The sequence below is a fragment of the Lactuca virosa genome, chromosome 1 (assembly GCF_052849685.1).
Source record: "Lactuca virosa cultivar CGN04683 chromosome 1, Lactuca_virosa_CGN04683_v6, whole genome shotgun sequence".
Lineage (NCBI taxonomy): Eukaryota > Viridiplantae > Streptophyta > Magnoliopsida > Asterales > Asteraceae > Lactuca > Lactuca virosa.
Genome location: NC_136426.1, coordinates 124,525,041 through 124,540,595, shown reverse-complemented (window position 1 = coordinate 124,540,595; position 15,555 = coordinate 124,525,041). Strand labels below are relative to the sequence as shown.

Sequence of the window (15,555 nt, the reverse complement as noted above, 5' to 3'; positions counted from 1 at the left end):
TTTCGTGTAGTGTGCAAGATAGTAGGAGATGATGCATGATCTTGGTGAGAGGCCAAGTATGTACATGGGCTGAGTATGACACCGATTAACATTCAGTCTTCTGGTTCTCCGCTAACATTAATCTCCTCATCACCCTAGTTTCCTATGTCTATGAAATACTTTAATTTCCTCATATCGTTTTTTATGTCTTCGAAATACTTCAATTTATATATTTTGTGAGTGTGGACCTATGATGTGAGGGATCTATTTTTTCAAATTAAATTTGTGGAAAATAAAGTGCTTAATTTAATCTCAATCCCTAAAATGGGAGCAACGGAGAACACGGCCAACAAAACATGAAAACTACACAACAAAACTTAGTAGGTGAAAATCATAAAATCGAGAAGAAAAATAACACATTTTTATATTTGACATGATCAACCACCCTAGCTAGTTTCTAAAAATGTTATAATCAAACGGTATTTTACAATCTTCATTTGTATACAGATTACGAAAGATTTTGCTAAGATAGAAACTAGGCATATAAGAAACTACATATAGAATTTAACAGGAGGACATATATAGGAGTTTAACTAGAGTTCAATAACTGGTAACAGAGAGAGAGCATGGACATGGAGGTTCTGCCACCTCAATTCCTCCTTCAAGCATCTGGATGACCTTCCTCATGGTTGGCCTCAAGGATGAGTTCTCTTGTACACACCACAGGCCAACCATGACAAAAGTTGCAACTTTCTTGTAGTCATCCAATGCTTCCAGATCGTTCTCAACAAATGTATCCAGTCGACCTTCTTGATAGCAATCCCATGCAAGATCACTTAAAACCGCCACCCCTTTCTCACCACTCTCGTAAACCAAGCTCTTTCGGCATGAAATGATCTCTAGCAGCAACACACCAAAGCTATACACATCAACCTTTACTGTGACAGGTATGTGCCTAAACCATTCAGGAGCAACATATCCTTTCGTTCCTCTAATTCCAGTGTTTGTTTGACTTTGATTCATCATCAAAAGCTTTGCCAATCCAAAGTCAGAAATTTTGGCATTGAAGTAGTCATCAAGAAGTATATTCTGAGGCTTTATGTCACAGTGAATGATCTGGGTGCTACACTCTTCATGAAGGTATGCGAGTCCCTTAGCAATCCCAACAGCAATATGACTCCTCTGTCTCCATGTCGGTCTTGTGTCCCCGAAAAGAAACGTTGCTAAAGTGCCATTGCTCATGTACTCATAAACCAATAGGCGCTGATCACCTTCATCACAATAACCAAGAAGCTGCACCAAATTTTTATGATGAGTTTTTGCAATGGTGTCAACCTCGGTTTTGAATTCCTTTTCACCATTATGAACCACTGTATTCAACTTCTTCACAGCGACAGTCTTTTTCCCTATCACACCTTTATAGACTATCCCAAAAGCCCCCTTTCCCAATTCATCCTTGAACCCATCAGTAGCTTCAACTAATTCTTGATATGTAAAACGAGGTAGATTGCTTTCAACAGCTTTCCTAATTGGATACGAATTTCTTGGCTTCTTCTTGTATATTACAAAGAAACCGACAAAAATCACACCAATCAATACAAAGATAGCAAATACAGAAGTACCTAAGAGAACGGATCCTACAACTATCAGATTTTTTCGATCTTTATTTTCTCCGGGAAGCCGAGTAGAGTTTTGAAGAGGATGATCACCAATCCGGTATTTCACGAACGCCCTCACATTAGCTGAAGCAACCTTCCTCCCGTTAGAAAGCGGAAGCTTCTTCTTCCAACATTGAGTGTCCCTATATATTGCAACAGCACAGAAACAGTCTTGCATGCAGGAACTTTTACAGGTCTTTTCATTACTTGGGTTCATGTGCACATAGTCTGAAAATGGCCAATCAATATTATGGAGCTCGATGAAATCAAACATGCCTCGCCCATTATTGGAGTCAACTTCATCACATGTTGGAGTGAAATCAGGCTTGCAATCACCACTTGGATTATTTGGATCAAGCAATGAGAAACCCTGTGGGCATTCACAGTTTGGCCGGTTACCATCAAAACTGCAAACGTTGTTAAACCCACAAGCTCCAGTGCTTGAACGATCATTTGAATCCACACATATGTTATCTGGCACGAACCATATAACTTCCCAATTTGTATTGGAGATGGGATTCTTGGGGAAGTAATATTGACGAAAAACCCCATCAGAGTCTAGAGTAGCTCTGTGATAATAATCTCCAGAAGGAAGTGAGCCTCTTGGAGTAAGATCAAATCGTTGGCCATTTCTTCTCAATATATACATGTATCCCGTTGCATCGAAGATCACTTGTTCACCGGAGTTTGTTGAATTGGTGGCATCATGAGTGTCGCTGGTATAGTAAGCATCATAAGCATTACCTGAAAGTATATCTCGACTGTTAAGAACAAGATTTCCATCTTCTTGGAAACGTAACTGGAATCGTCCACCAGAGAAGTTTGTTTTGCTGATTGTTGAATTTATCCCTTCGCCTGACTCCATAAACTTAGTAGGCAACAGCGTGTCTGCTGGATAATCAAAACTACCCCATAACTTGCGAGAATTGCTACCAAACATCACGAAGTTACCTGTATCATTCATAAAACCTGATGCAACACCGGAAATAGACCCAGATCTCCATATCTGTGTGCCCTGAGGATCACTCAGTAGGAGTCCACTTTCACGAAGTAGCTCAACTTTGGATCCTGTAGGCACCATCCGACCTTCTTCTGGATACCAGACGATGGTACTGTCAGGTATCTTGTTATACCATATGGATAACAAGAAATTATCGGTTCCTTGAACTTGTTGGAACCCAAAGGCAAACTCACCGGATGATGAAAGCCATGGTTTGACGTTGGGTGTGGCGGTGAGTGATGCACCAACAGATACAGAACCGGTATTCTGTTGTGCAGCTATGAAACGTAGGAATATAGTTAGAAAGACGAGACGCAGTAGGACTAGCGCCATATGAAATGGGTGAATGATAGACAACAGTGAGGAAATTAGGGTTTACTAAATAATAAGATCATTGATTCAAGGTCAACAGAAGAAAGACTTTTGGAGTCCACAAATAATGCAATAAGTGTTTTATGGGGTAGAAGATTCCATACTAATTACGACGATTCCTTACTAACAATTGTTGGACCATTTTTTTTGTGGTCATCATTCAATAGGAATCCAATGTGTATGATCGATGAGGTAGCAATGAATGCAAAAATAGCCTAATGGAAAGCAATATGGAAGACGTAAAATATGTGGTATGTGATGTTACATTTAGAATGGTACAAACTTTTTGTAATTTCATAAGAGGATCCTGAAGCATTTTTAATGTTTGAAAAAAAATAAAGTAAGACAAAATTGAAAATTTTATCAAAGGAGTTTAATTGAAAATTGTCACTTTCGTCCAAAAAGTTTTAGACTACCACCATTCATTTATTTTGCTGAGATTTTGCTTCTAAACTTTTTGATAATTCTTAAAATGACCGATTTACCTTTTTAGTTTAGTTTTTTCATTTTTTTAGATACAAAAACTAAAAATATATAAATAAATAAAATACGACCTAACCCCACCCTCTCTCCCACGCTCTTCATATTTGGTTTTCATCACTAGACGGAATATATGGATACATTATCATCGCCGAAATTTATAAATGTCGCCACGACCGTCGGAAGTTACTAACTCCGCCACCAGCGCCGGCCTAACCACCACTACCGGTTAGGGGTCACTACAAGAAAGTCAGGCATTAGCGGCGATGTCTGTCGCCGCGAAAGATAGGGGTCGTCGCCGCTAAAACTTCGTCGCTAATGGTCTGTTGGTCGCCGCTAATGCGAAGACGTCGCCGTTATTGGTTTGCCGCCGCTAATACTTCCCCGTCGCTATTAAAACATCGACGCCGCTAATACTGTTCTGACGCTGCTAAAGACGTCACCGCAAAAACTATTTTCGTTTTTTTTTGTTTATTTAATATTAAAATTATAAAAACATTATATCATTTATAAAATCTGGTAGAATTTTATACAAATATTAACCCATACACAACCAAAAACAATAACATTTACAAAATATTAACCCATCCAAAATATTAATCCATACAACCTAAAGTATTCTTCCAAACAAAGCATTTCATAAACCCTACAATTCATACTCGTCATCATCACTCTCATCATTTCCTTCATTATTATTTGGTGGTGGCAATGAGAGAAATCACTCTTCCCATGCCGCAGAACATGTCAGGTCCTTTAGTATCGTTTGCAGCATTTCCAACTATAAAAAAAACAAAATATATTACCAACATATCATAATAGTATTATACTTTCCAAAAATTATCAAAATAAAAAAATATCAACATATCTAACTATAACCAACATAACATTATAGCATTCTACTTTCCAAAAATTACCAAACTACAAAATATCAACATATCAAACCATAACCAACATATCATTATAGCATTTTACTTTCCAAAAATTACCAAACTATAAAATATCAACATATCAAACCATAACCAACATACCTTTATAGCATTCTACTTTCCAAAAATTATCAAACTACAAAACATCAACATATCAAACCATAACCAACATATCTTTATAGCATTCTACTTTCCAAAAATTATCAAACTACAAAACATCAATGTATCAAACCATAACCAACATATCATTATAGCATTCTACTTTCCAAAAATTACCAAACTACAAAATATCAACATATCAAACCATAACCAACATATCATTATAGCATTCTACTTTCTAAAAATTACCTAACTACAAAATATTAACATATCAAACCATAACCAACATATCACTATAGCATTCTACTTTCCAAAAATTACCAAACTACAAAATATCAACATATAACCAACATATCATTACAGCATTCTACTTTCCAAAAATTACCAAACTACAAAATATCAACATATCAAACTATAACCAACATATCATTATAACATCCTATTTTTTTTGTTTTACCATTATAGCATTATAATTTTCAACTTAAGCTAACAATTACCTGTGATTGTGGTGGTTCTTGTGTCATCGGTTGTTCCTGATCGTACATAGACACAACGATAGGAGGTTTACGCCCAATGCCTCTGATATGTCCGCATCGAACACCCAATATTGTTTCAAAACATTTTCTTATATCACTTCGTGTTAGACCGCTTGCTGCAGAAGAAGCTTGGGTTTTGTTGATTGATCTCCTGGAGTAAAGCATTATGTATTTTTAAAAAATGATAAACATCATAAAAATTAGATTACTAAATACCCTTGGCGATATAAATACTTATATGAAAATACAAATTAACCGCGTACGTATTGTTGCTCGACTGCAGGACTATAAAATACCCCTTGGCGATTGGAATTAGCCTTACGAAATGCTTCGATTCGAGTGATATCCTATTTAATATTAAAAACTAGATTAATTATACTTTAAATAAACATTTAAATATATCATAACTTACTTCTTTGAAACATGCATTGTTGTACAAGCTCGACCCCCTCTGTTTACAACTAGTTGTTTTGCACGGACTTCTGTGTTTGACGTCGAACGCCTTAAAAATTCGGGCGATTGAATCGTCCACCAGAGAAGTTTGTTTTGCTGATTGTTGAATTTATCCCTTCGCCTGAATCCATAACCTGAGTAGTCAACAACGTGTCTGCTCGATAATCAAAACTACTCCATAACTTATGAGAATTGCTACCAAAAATCACGAAGTTGCCTGTATCATTCATAAAACCTGATGCAACACTGGATATAGAGCCAGATCTCCATACATGTGTGCCCTGAGGAGTACTAGTCCACTACCAAGAAGTAGCTCAACTTTGGATCCTGTAGGCACCATCCAACCTTCTTCTGGATACCTGATGATGGTCCTGTTAGGTATCTTGTTATACCATATGGATAACAAGAAATTATTGATTCCTTGAACTTGTTGGAACCCAAAGGCAAACTCACCGGATGATGAAAGCCATGGTTTGATGTTGGCTGTGGCGGTGAGTGATGCACCAACAGTTACAGAACCGGTATTCTGTTGTGCAACTATGAAATGTAGGAATATAGTTAGAAACACGAGATGCAGTAGGACTAGCGCCATATGAATTAAATGGGTGAATGATAGACAACAGTGAGGAAATTAAGGTTTAGTAAATAATAAGATCATTGATTCAAGGTCAACATAAGAAGGACTTGTGGAGTCCACAAATAATGCAATAAGTGTTTTGTGGGGTAGAAGATTCCATACTAATTACGATGGTTCCTTACTAAATTGATGGTGTTTAATGGAAAATTGTCACTTTAGTTCAAAACGTTTTGGACTAGCACCACTCATCTATTTTGTTGCGTTTTTTGTCCAAACTTTTTGATAATTCTTAAAATGATGGATTTGCCCTTTTAATTTTGTTTTTTCATTTTCTTTTAGATACAAAAATTAAGAAAATTAAAATAAATAAAATACGACCTCTCTCTCTCTCTCTCTCTCTCTCTCTCTCTCTCTCTCTCGACGGAATATATGAACACCATTATCATCGCCGATATTTATGAATGTCGCCACCACCTTCGGAAGTTATTTACTCCGCCACCGGTGCCGGTCTAACCACCACTACCAGTTAGAGGTGTCAAAAAAACCCGAACCCGACTAACGTGAGCCGACCCAAACCCGAATAAGACTAATAGGGCCGGGTTTATTAGGGTCTGAATGTTGAAATCGGATTATTTGTGTCAACCCGATTAACCCATACCTTAATAGGGTCGGGTTTCGGGTTGAATATATTTCGTTTATTTAGGTTCGGGTTGACCCGATTAACCTCCTCTAGCCCATCAGCTTTAAATTAAACATTTTCACATTTATGTTGTACTACTATCCTTGCAGGTTGTACCTCATGAACTCAGTTTGTACCTCATGAACTCAAGTAATCAAGCAAGTTATTTGTTATCTGCATGATATGTGTTTATCGTGACTCTTATAGCTGTATTTCATGCATATATAGTCCTCAAGTAAGTTACTTTTTAACCCTTGTGGTCTGCCCGCTGGTATTAGCTAAATTGCAGGAATATATACTTATTGAATAAAATGATTTTTTTTAGTTTCTGAAACTTGATACAGGAACATATATTTAATAACATTTTTTTAGGTTTTGAAATTTGATCAGCGTTCGAGTATATGTGTCTTTGTTTTGCATAAGATGAAACTGATTTTAAAATGATTGAACTTTATGTAAAGTGGCTTCATATATTACATAAAATAGATTTTTCCTTCCATTATACATTTTCAACGCCTACATAAGTATCTAATAGACTAAAATGGCACAATATTAAACTATCTTATATTTAAAATCCTTAGACAACATTGTACCGGACTATCCTGACAAACCCAACCCTTTTAACCCGAACCATGACTAACCCTTACCTTAATAGGGTCGGGTTTAGGGTCAAATTTTCTTTTTGAAAAACCCGAATAACCCAAAACCCGATCGGGTTGACTCGATTAACACCCCTACTACCGGTCAACATCGCCACCACCTCTTAGAGAACTCTTTGATCTTAAAACCCTCGATTTTCCAGCAACAAACAGGTGATCTGAGCCCTTCATCGAAGGTACACTAGTACAAAACTGGAATATAGCGTCGGTTTTTGAAAACTGGGCGGTCTCGGTTTTCATATTTCTCATCATTAAAGATCATAAAGTGATTCGATTTGATTGTTTCCATGACATTTTACTGAAAATGAGTCACCATTGCAAATCAAACTTCACACATTAACATCGGTTTTACATAAAAAAGTGACAAGTCGTGCGACGATCGAAAACGGTGGCCAAATGTCCTCTTTACTAACAAGTTTTGTTATTTTATATGTACATTTACCTTGTATCGGTTATTAAGCGAGATATAAGGTGTTGAAGTTTCATTTCAAGTGATTAAATCTTTTATTGAAATTTGTAACATGAAAAAACCAGTCACAAGTCGTGCAACGGCCAAAAACGGTGGCCAAATGTCATCTTTGATAACGATTTTTTTTATATTATATGTATCTTTACCTTGTGTCGGGCATTAAGTGAGACGTAAAGATATAAGGTGATAAAGTTTAATTTTAAGTGATTAAATCTTATATATAAATTTGTTACATGAAAAAACTCGGGACAAGTAGTGCATCGATCGAAAACGGTAGCCAAATGTCATATTTTATGACGGGTTTCTTATTTGATATGTACCTTAATGGGCTAAGTGAAATCCAACTATCCAAGTCCAATAATCTGGTTCAAACTATCCAAGTCCAATAAACCGGTCCAATCATTTTTTTAACGTATCTATCACACCGGTCCAGCCTGATTTTTTAAGAAACCGTCTGTTTCGATCCGGTCTAAAAACTAGCATAAAACTGATTGTTGTTGAACCGCTATCATCCCCGGTTCCCGATTCGAACCGGTTTTAAAAACATTTGATATAATATTATAATTTGTCACTACAAGTTGTAAAATATCAGCCTTGCAACTCATGTTGTAAATAATAGGAAGGAAAAGAAAGGACCGTACTAGCTAGGAAGAATTTGCAAAGCTAATATTTTAACACATGTAAATCTTAACAAACACCAAAACATATTAAACCAATTATTAAAAAAAATATTGGGTATACAACAATCGACCCCGGTATACTAGGTATATATATTTAAAATTAAGAAAAAAAATAACCAAAAATATTTACAATAATTATAAAAGATAAAAGAATTGTATTATGTTTTGTCAGTTGTAACTTCACAACTTCTTTTTTCCGAAATGTATTTTTTTACCCTTACAGTCCGACCGAAAGTAATCATTGCAAGATTCAGCAACCATATCAAGTTTATCTACGAGTGGTATTATATGTTTCTCTTTGTGTGGTAAAACTATTGTACTGTATTCTTCATCATCTCTTTCATATTCATCTCTATAACTTTTTGGAGGTGTCATGATCACAACTGACTTTTTATCATCCTCTGGGTCTCTCACATAGAATATAGGTCGTGCTTCTGAGTAAAGTATGAACGAATCTTCCTTGTGCCCTAATGTACCTAGCTCTACCAAGGTGTAGCCAAGAGTATCTTTTTAACCCTACTTTTATAATGAACCCTGTGACAACCCGAAAATTTTTGCCTTGTAAAGTCAGTACAATCAACCCTAAGTCAGGCTCGCTCCTGCTATCTTTTAGCACTGTTTAGAGTCTGTTTGAGTGTTCTAAGCCTAGTACATCCAATGAATGAGTAATAGGAAGTACCTGCTAGAGTCACTGTACAACATTCAAGCCTTAAACACCACCAAAAGGAGTTCACGGCCATAACACTTGAGTTTACGGCCGTAAACTCATGGTTGGCCGTAAACTCCCCTCTTAAGTCTCATTTCCTTCACTTTTCTTTCATTCTTACATTTTCACCTCAAGAACACTTGATTTCTCTCTCAAGTATCATCGAGATTTTCATTCCCGATCTTCCAAAATGTAAGTGATTATTCCCTCTAGTTGTTGTTATCCTTCTTACTGATGAATCACCCTTTGATTTCATCCATGGAAATCACCTTTTGGCTAGATCATCAAGACTTTACGGCCATGGAATCTCCCTTGGTCGTAAACCCATGTTTTGGTCACATATTGGCCGCAAACCCTTCTCATATCCAAGCATTAGACCTTAAACCCCTAATAGATGATAGATAAGACTTTCAAACACCATCTTGTGCATAATGTTCATGAGTTTACGGCCGTAAACTCCTTGCTTGGCCGTAAACTCATCTATCTTGGCCGTAAACACCTCAAAAGCCTTCCAAAGTGTTTGTTTTGTTGCACACTTTTGATGAGCAATAGTCCCACAAGCTTCCCGATCATTCAATCACCCCTTCATGCACATTTTACCATGAGTTTACGGCTGTAAACTCCATGGCCGTAAACCCATGGCCGTAAACACCATTTGGTGGCCTTAAGCATCCCTTTGATGAATCACATGTGATTCTAACACTTAGTCCAAGTCTCTAAGGGTGTTCCCTAGCATGTTAGTTGCTTTAAACACTATATTCATGAAATTATATGCCATTATATTTCATTAGGACTCGTTTGTGTCTCGAGAATTCATTCGTGGAACTTCTTATCCTTACACGCATATTCGTTTGAATCACCCACATAAGGTGAGTTCATACCCCTGTAATCAATCTTTTAAACCGTTTTAAATGCTTTTAAGGGGGGAATACAAGTTGAACACAATGAAAATTGTGTAAATGTTTGTTATAAATATCTTTCAAAAGATTACTTATGTCTTTTATAGGTGTTCAAAACTTTTGAAAAATTCTTTCTAAAATTATGTTACTTTATAGTTTACAAAACTCCATTTTTAAAGTACAATCATAACTTAGTAGATAAATGAGTCTTTTCAATAACAGTTCAAGAAATCATACTAGTAAACTATGGTAGGTATAGTTTAGGGGTTCAGTTCATACTAGATGCTAGAACATACTATAACGAGAAACAGGGAGGAAGATACAATACACGATAACAGAAGGAACATACTAAGATACTATAACAGAAAGAACATACTAAGATACTATAACAACAAGAACATACTAAGATGCTATAACAGGGGAACAATACAGGATCTAATTATACCAATAATCACTAACTCATTGTTCTAAACAAAAGGCGATAGTAAATTGGGTATACATGATCATATAACTTTAATGTGAATTTACACGACCTAGCAATTTGTTTGCGGAAGTCGCATTTGGTCCCCAAAATCTCTTGCAGGGAGAGCGTATAGTATGGGTACTATCCATCACATTATGACCTTAATAAAACAAACATGTTTTAAGGTAATCAGTACGTCGGGATGTGAATTTAAAAGACAACTGTGTACTTACATTTTCTCATTACTTTCATATTGTGGCAGTTCCACTTGAAAGTTAATGCAAACTATTTTCGAGTTAAAATAGTTATAAACTAGGGAAAACTTACACCTTTTCAAACGACAAACAGAACAGTCAAGTCTAGTACATTCAGTGGAAGGGGCCTATAATGCTAACTTTATGAATCCTTAGTGTATACATCAGGGATATATATTAATCGGATCCGACAGGTAGTAGGATGTGTGCTTTTCCGCTTCATTTCCTGTTCCTTGTTTGGTTGTGGGCTTAGAGCAGATTCACCCAGCCTACTATCTATTCGATCTTAGCTATATATATGTTCCATATACATTTAGTATTCATAAGGGGTACCAGGTATAGGTCAGGTCATAGGACACTAATTCAATGCACATTTTTCTAGTACAAAACATACTTTTCAAATAAAACATTTGGTATTCAAAACTAGAAACTTACCAGTAAAGGGTTTAATCCATTTTATTAAACCAGTATAACTTAAAGGACCTTAGGTGGTTAATTCTATAATACTTTAGTTTATACATCAGGGTTATATATAATTAATACCTGATAGGTAGTTGGATGTGTGCTTTCCGCCTCATTTCCTGTTCCTTGTTTGGTTGTGGACTTAGGGCAGATTCACACAATTAACTATCTGTTCGATATTAGATTATATATAGCTAGTATAAACTAAGTGATTATAGAAGGAACCACTGTGGTTACCATTTTTACTAAAAGAAATAAGGGTTTTCCTAAAGAATCTTTTCATCAAATATAAAGGAACTATTACATTTAACTCCGTGAGTACCAAATGAATACGCAAGGGTTATATACAACGAGGATCTAACAAACAATGAGATGTGTGCCTTCCGCCTCATTTCCTGTTCCTTGTTTGGTTGTGGGCTTAGGGCAGATACACACAACCGATTGTTTGTTTACTCTGGGTTTTATATAACTCGTATCCATTTAGTACTCATAGAAAGGATTGTAGAGTCATTTTTACTTATATTTCATCAAAGCAGGAAATATAGGATTTTCTGGAGGAACAGGCGAACTTTTCTAAAAGAACTTACAACTTACTTACATCACTAATATCTTATGAACTCGCCAGCTTAAATGCTAATCTACTCTTTCAAAATAACTTGTATTCTCAGGAGACCAGTAGACAGGTACGCGCACTGGGATTCAGAAGATGGAGAAGTATAGATTCATGTCTTGTTTTGTTATTTACTTTGTAGTCTATGTTATGTGAATCACATACTTTGTAAACACTTTCCTTCTAATGAAATGGTTGTTTATTTCTTTGATTACTATGATGCATGACTTGTGATACTAAACATGACGTCCTCCACCCCCGAACGTTTCCGTCGTTCCGGTTTTGGGGTGTGACAGATTGGTATCAGAGCATTGTTTATAGTGAACTAAGTATATCAACCGATAAAAGATATACAACTATAAATACAATGGGGCCGAAGTGCTCTGGATAATTATATATTTTAATTATATAACAATACCTAATAAAAGTATACATACGTGCTTATACATATATACATACTAGAACAAGTATCACAAGAACAACATAACATAAGTATTTAAAGGTTGAACACTGCGGTCAATCCTGGACAGATATGTAATCACAGCTAGGATCAATATAGCCTGATCAACTATATTCGTTCGAGATGTGACCGACATGTGTTTGGGAGTGATGTGGTGTTGCAACAGTCTTAAAACTTACCTAACACTAGTCAAGAGATTTCTAGATCAGTACATAGAGTTAGAATACTATGGGAGTATTTTATGATATTATAACACGACAACAAGTTTAAAACATACCAAGTTCATTACATTAAAATACTATAGGAGTACTTTAGGCACTATATAAATAACTTATGTGATAACTTAAAAGACCCTTACTGATAGGTCTATAATATTACAATGTATACTCCCAAGGTTTTATATAATTGAGATTACATAGACTTAGAATTTGTGATCTACGCTTCACTACCTGTTCCTTGTTTGGTTGTGGTTTTGGAGTAGGATCAATTATTCGAAGGTCTATTTAATCTTAAATTATATACAACTTGTATACAGTGTGCAATTATAGAAGGACTCTGTAAGGATCACCCCATAAGGTTTCACTTAAATCTCATAGATTCTTTAGACACTTCCATTCTCACACGACAAACCTAGATAGATGTCACCACTTCCTCATAGCAGTCAACAGAAGAGTCAAGGAGGAACAAGAGCAAGTTCATGAGAAGTTTTCAAAGAAGGATCAACCGAAATAACCAAAACGTCTTATGTTTCACACTAATAAATAATAATCTTGGTTAAATTAAAGAGTTAGTGGAAACACTGCTCACACTATGTGTTAGGATTATTTTCTTTATATGCAACTGGTAACAGTTATTCAGGTCGCAGATATTCATTCGAGGATAGCCATTGCTAATTCATAAAGTTTATTCGGTATAGACTCTCTTATGAATTGTTTCCAGAACCCTGTGGAAGTCAGGACCAAATACACTCAGAACTAGGATAACCTTGTCTTTCAGCTTTCGGCTTATATCCACTGCTATAGACTTATTCCATCTCATCTTTGTATTCTTTTAGCAAAGATGCCTCCTCGTTGATCAGCAAGACACACTACTCTGATAACTCTAACTCAACCGCCACTACCCCCGCCACAGTACGATCCTGCTGCTCTGCAAGCAGCAATATCAGCCGTAGTGACAGCTGCTCTAGCTCACTTCGGTGAAAGTGGTACCTTCGGATCTGGTATCGGTACTCACTTAGCCAACCTCGGAGATTCTCACGGACACCCAAGGGAGTGTTCGTACAAGGACTTCATGAACTGCAAACCCAAATCCTTTAATGGAAATGGGGGAGTCATTGCTCTGATGCGATGGTTCAAGAAAACAGATTCGGTCTTCGCAATCTGTTCGTGCTCGGCAGGGAGCAAAGTAAAGTTTGCTGCCTGCACCTTCTCCGACAGAGCCCTGACATGGTCGAATAGCCATGTTAACTCACTGACCCTATTAGTGGCTAACTCAATAGGTTGGGAAAACCTAAAAGAGTTAATGCTGGAAGAATACTGCCCGATGGGCGAAGTTCAAAAGCTGGAACAAGAACTATCGGAGCTCACGATGGTCGGATCAGAGATAGTGGCCTACACTGACAGGTTCAGCGACCTAGCATCACTATGCCCCGGGATGGTTACCCTGGAGAGAAGAAGATAGAAAGATACATCTGGGGTCTAACTGCCCCGATCCAAGGAGATGTGCTGTCTTCTAACCCAGCCACATTCGATAGTGCCAAACGCCTGGCTCAGCGGCTCATCGACCATGGAGTCCGCCATAATGTAGAAGTCCCCGTCCCTGAGCCATCAAAGGGAGAGGACTATAAACGAAAGTCGGGGAACAAGAGGAAGAAGAAGCGAACGACACAGGAACCCCCACAGGAGCAACAAACGAGTACTATGTACACCGCCACAACACCTACTACTGCAGCACCTGCCAGTCGATATGCTGGAACCCTCCCGAAGTGTGGGAAGTGAAACTATCACCACACCGGAGTATGTCGGGAAATGCAGTGTCTGAACTGCCACAGAAAGGGACACACAGTCCGTTTCTGCAGGGCACCGGCTCAGCCGATCTCCCAAGTCCCCGGAGCTGAAGAAAACCAAGCCTGCTATGGCTGTGGTGAGACTAGACACTACCAGAGGGACTGCCCGATAACAAAGAACTCAGGAGCGGATGGACGAATTCTGATGATCACCGCAGGAGAATCAACCCCGGAGTCGTCAGCGAGCAGCGGTACGTTTTCGAAATAGTGATTACTTTAAAAATTAATTTATAATTTTATAAGATTAAAACTTGGGGATAACATTTAAAAGTAATTATAATAACTCACTTATTGAAACAAGTCACAATATTCAAGAGAACTAAAAGATCCGTTCAAAGAAGCTACGATGGCTTAGTATGTACATCAGGGTTGTGCATAGCTAAGATTTTGCAGACTTAGAGTTAGTGATTCTGTCTTAATTCCTGTTCCTTGTTTGGTTGTGGATTTGAGGCAGAGTTACTCAGTCGACTGTCTTATTCATCTTAATTATTCATAACTTGTATATGACAGGCGACCATAGTGGTACCAAGGAGGATTGTAGTATAAAGTATGGACACTAGTTATCAATGCACTTTCACAGTATGTACTCGCTCATAGCGGTATGATACGTAGAAGTGTTAACATCAGGGGGAAAACAGTAAGCACTAGAACGTTTACAAAGAGTACATTGTCGAACACACTAGGAGTACATCATCTTATATCAGACGTTTCTTTCAAATCGGCCAAACTTTGTTCAGTAAAGAGTCTGTTGCTATCATTCGTCATGAGTTGGCGTGGTCCTCACCATACTAAGTTCATAAATTTATATCGCTTTAACCGTCAAATTCACGAAACCTTCGTCATTCGTAATGACAGTCCGACCTAGACCTCATTTTTGTCCTTATTCTAAACCCCGAAGTACTCGTACGAAGAGTACTTTGCCTTCCGAAGCCTTGCCTCCGTATATTCAGTGAACCTTCCGAAATAACACTCGTTCAGCAGATCAAGTTCGAGCACAGAGGCTTAGGAGAAATACAACCCACCTATCACTATTCAGTGTATACGTGAGGGTGGTATATGATTATGATTA

General features: G+C 37.2%; 1 protein-coding gene across 1 annotated transcript; it reads right to left on the bottom strand.

Annotated features, from left to right (window-relative positions):
- Positions 1-445: 445 nt before the first annotated feature.
- On the bottom strand, positions 446-3,073 carry LOC145157689 (G-type lectin S-receptor-like serine/threonine-protein kinase LECRK3). Its single transcript, XM_079076693.1, has one exon. The coding sequence runs from the start codon at positions 2,968-2,970 to the stop codon at positions 580-582; it is 2,391 nt and encodes a 796-aa protein (XP_078932819.1). The 5' UTR covers positions 2,971-3,073; the 3' UTR covers positions 446-579.
- Between the last annotated feature and the right edge of the window lie 12,482 nt (positions 3,074-15,555).

Coding starts and splice junctions, on each gene's coding strand:
- LOC145157689 (XM_079076693.1), bottom strand. CDS start 2,970: ATGGCGCTAGTCCTACTGCGTCTCGTCTTTCTAACTATATTCCTACGT.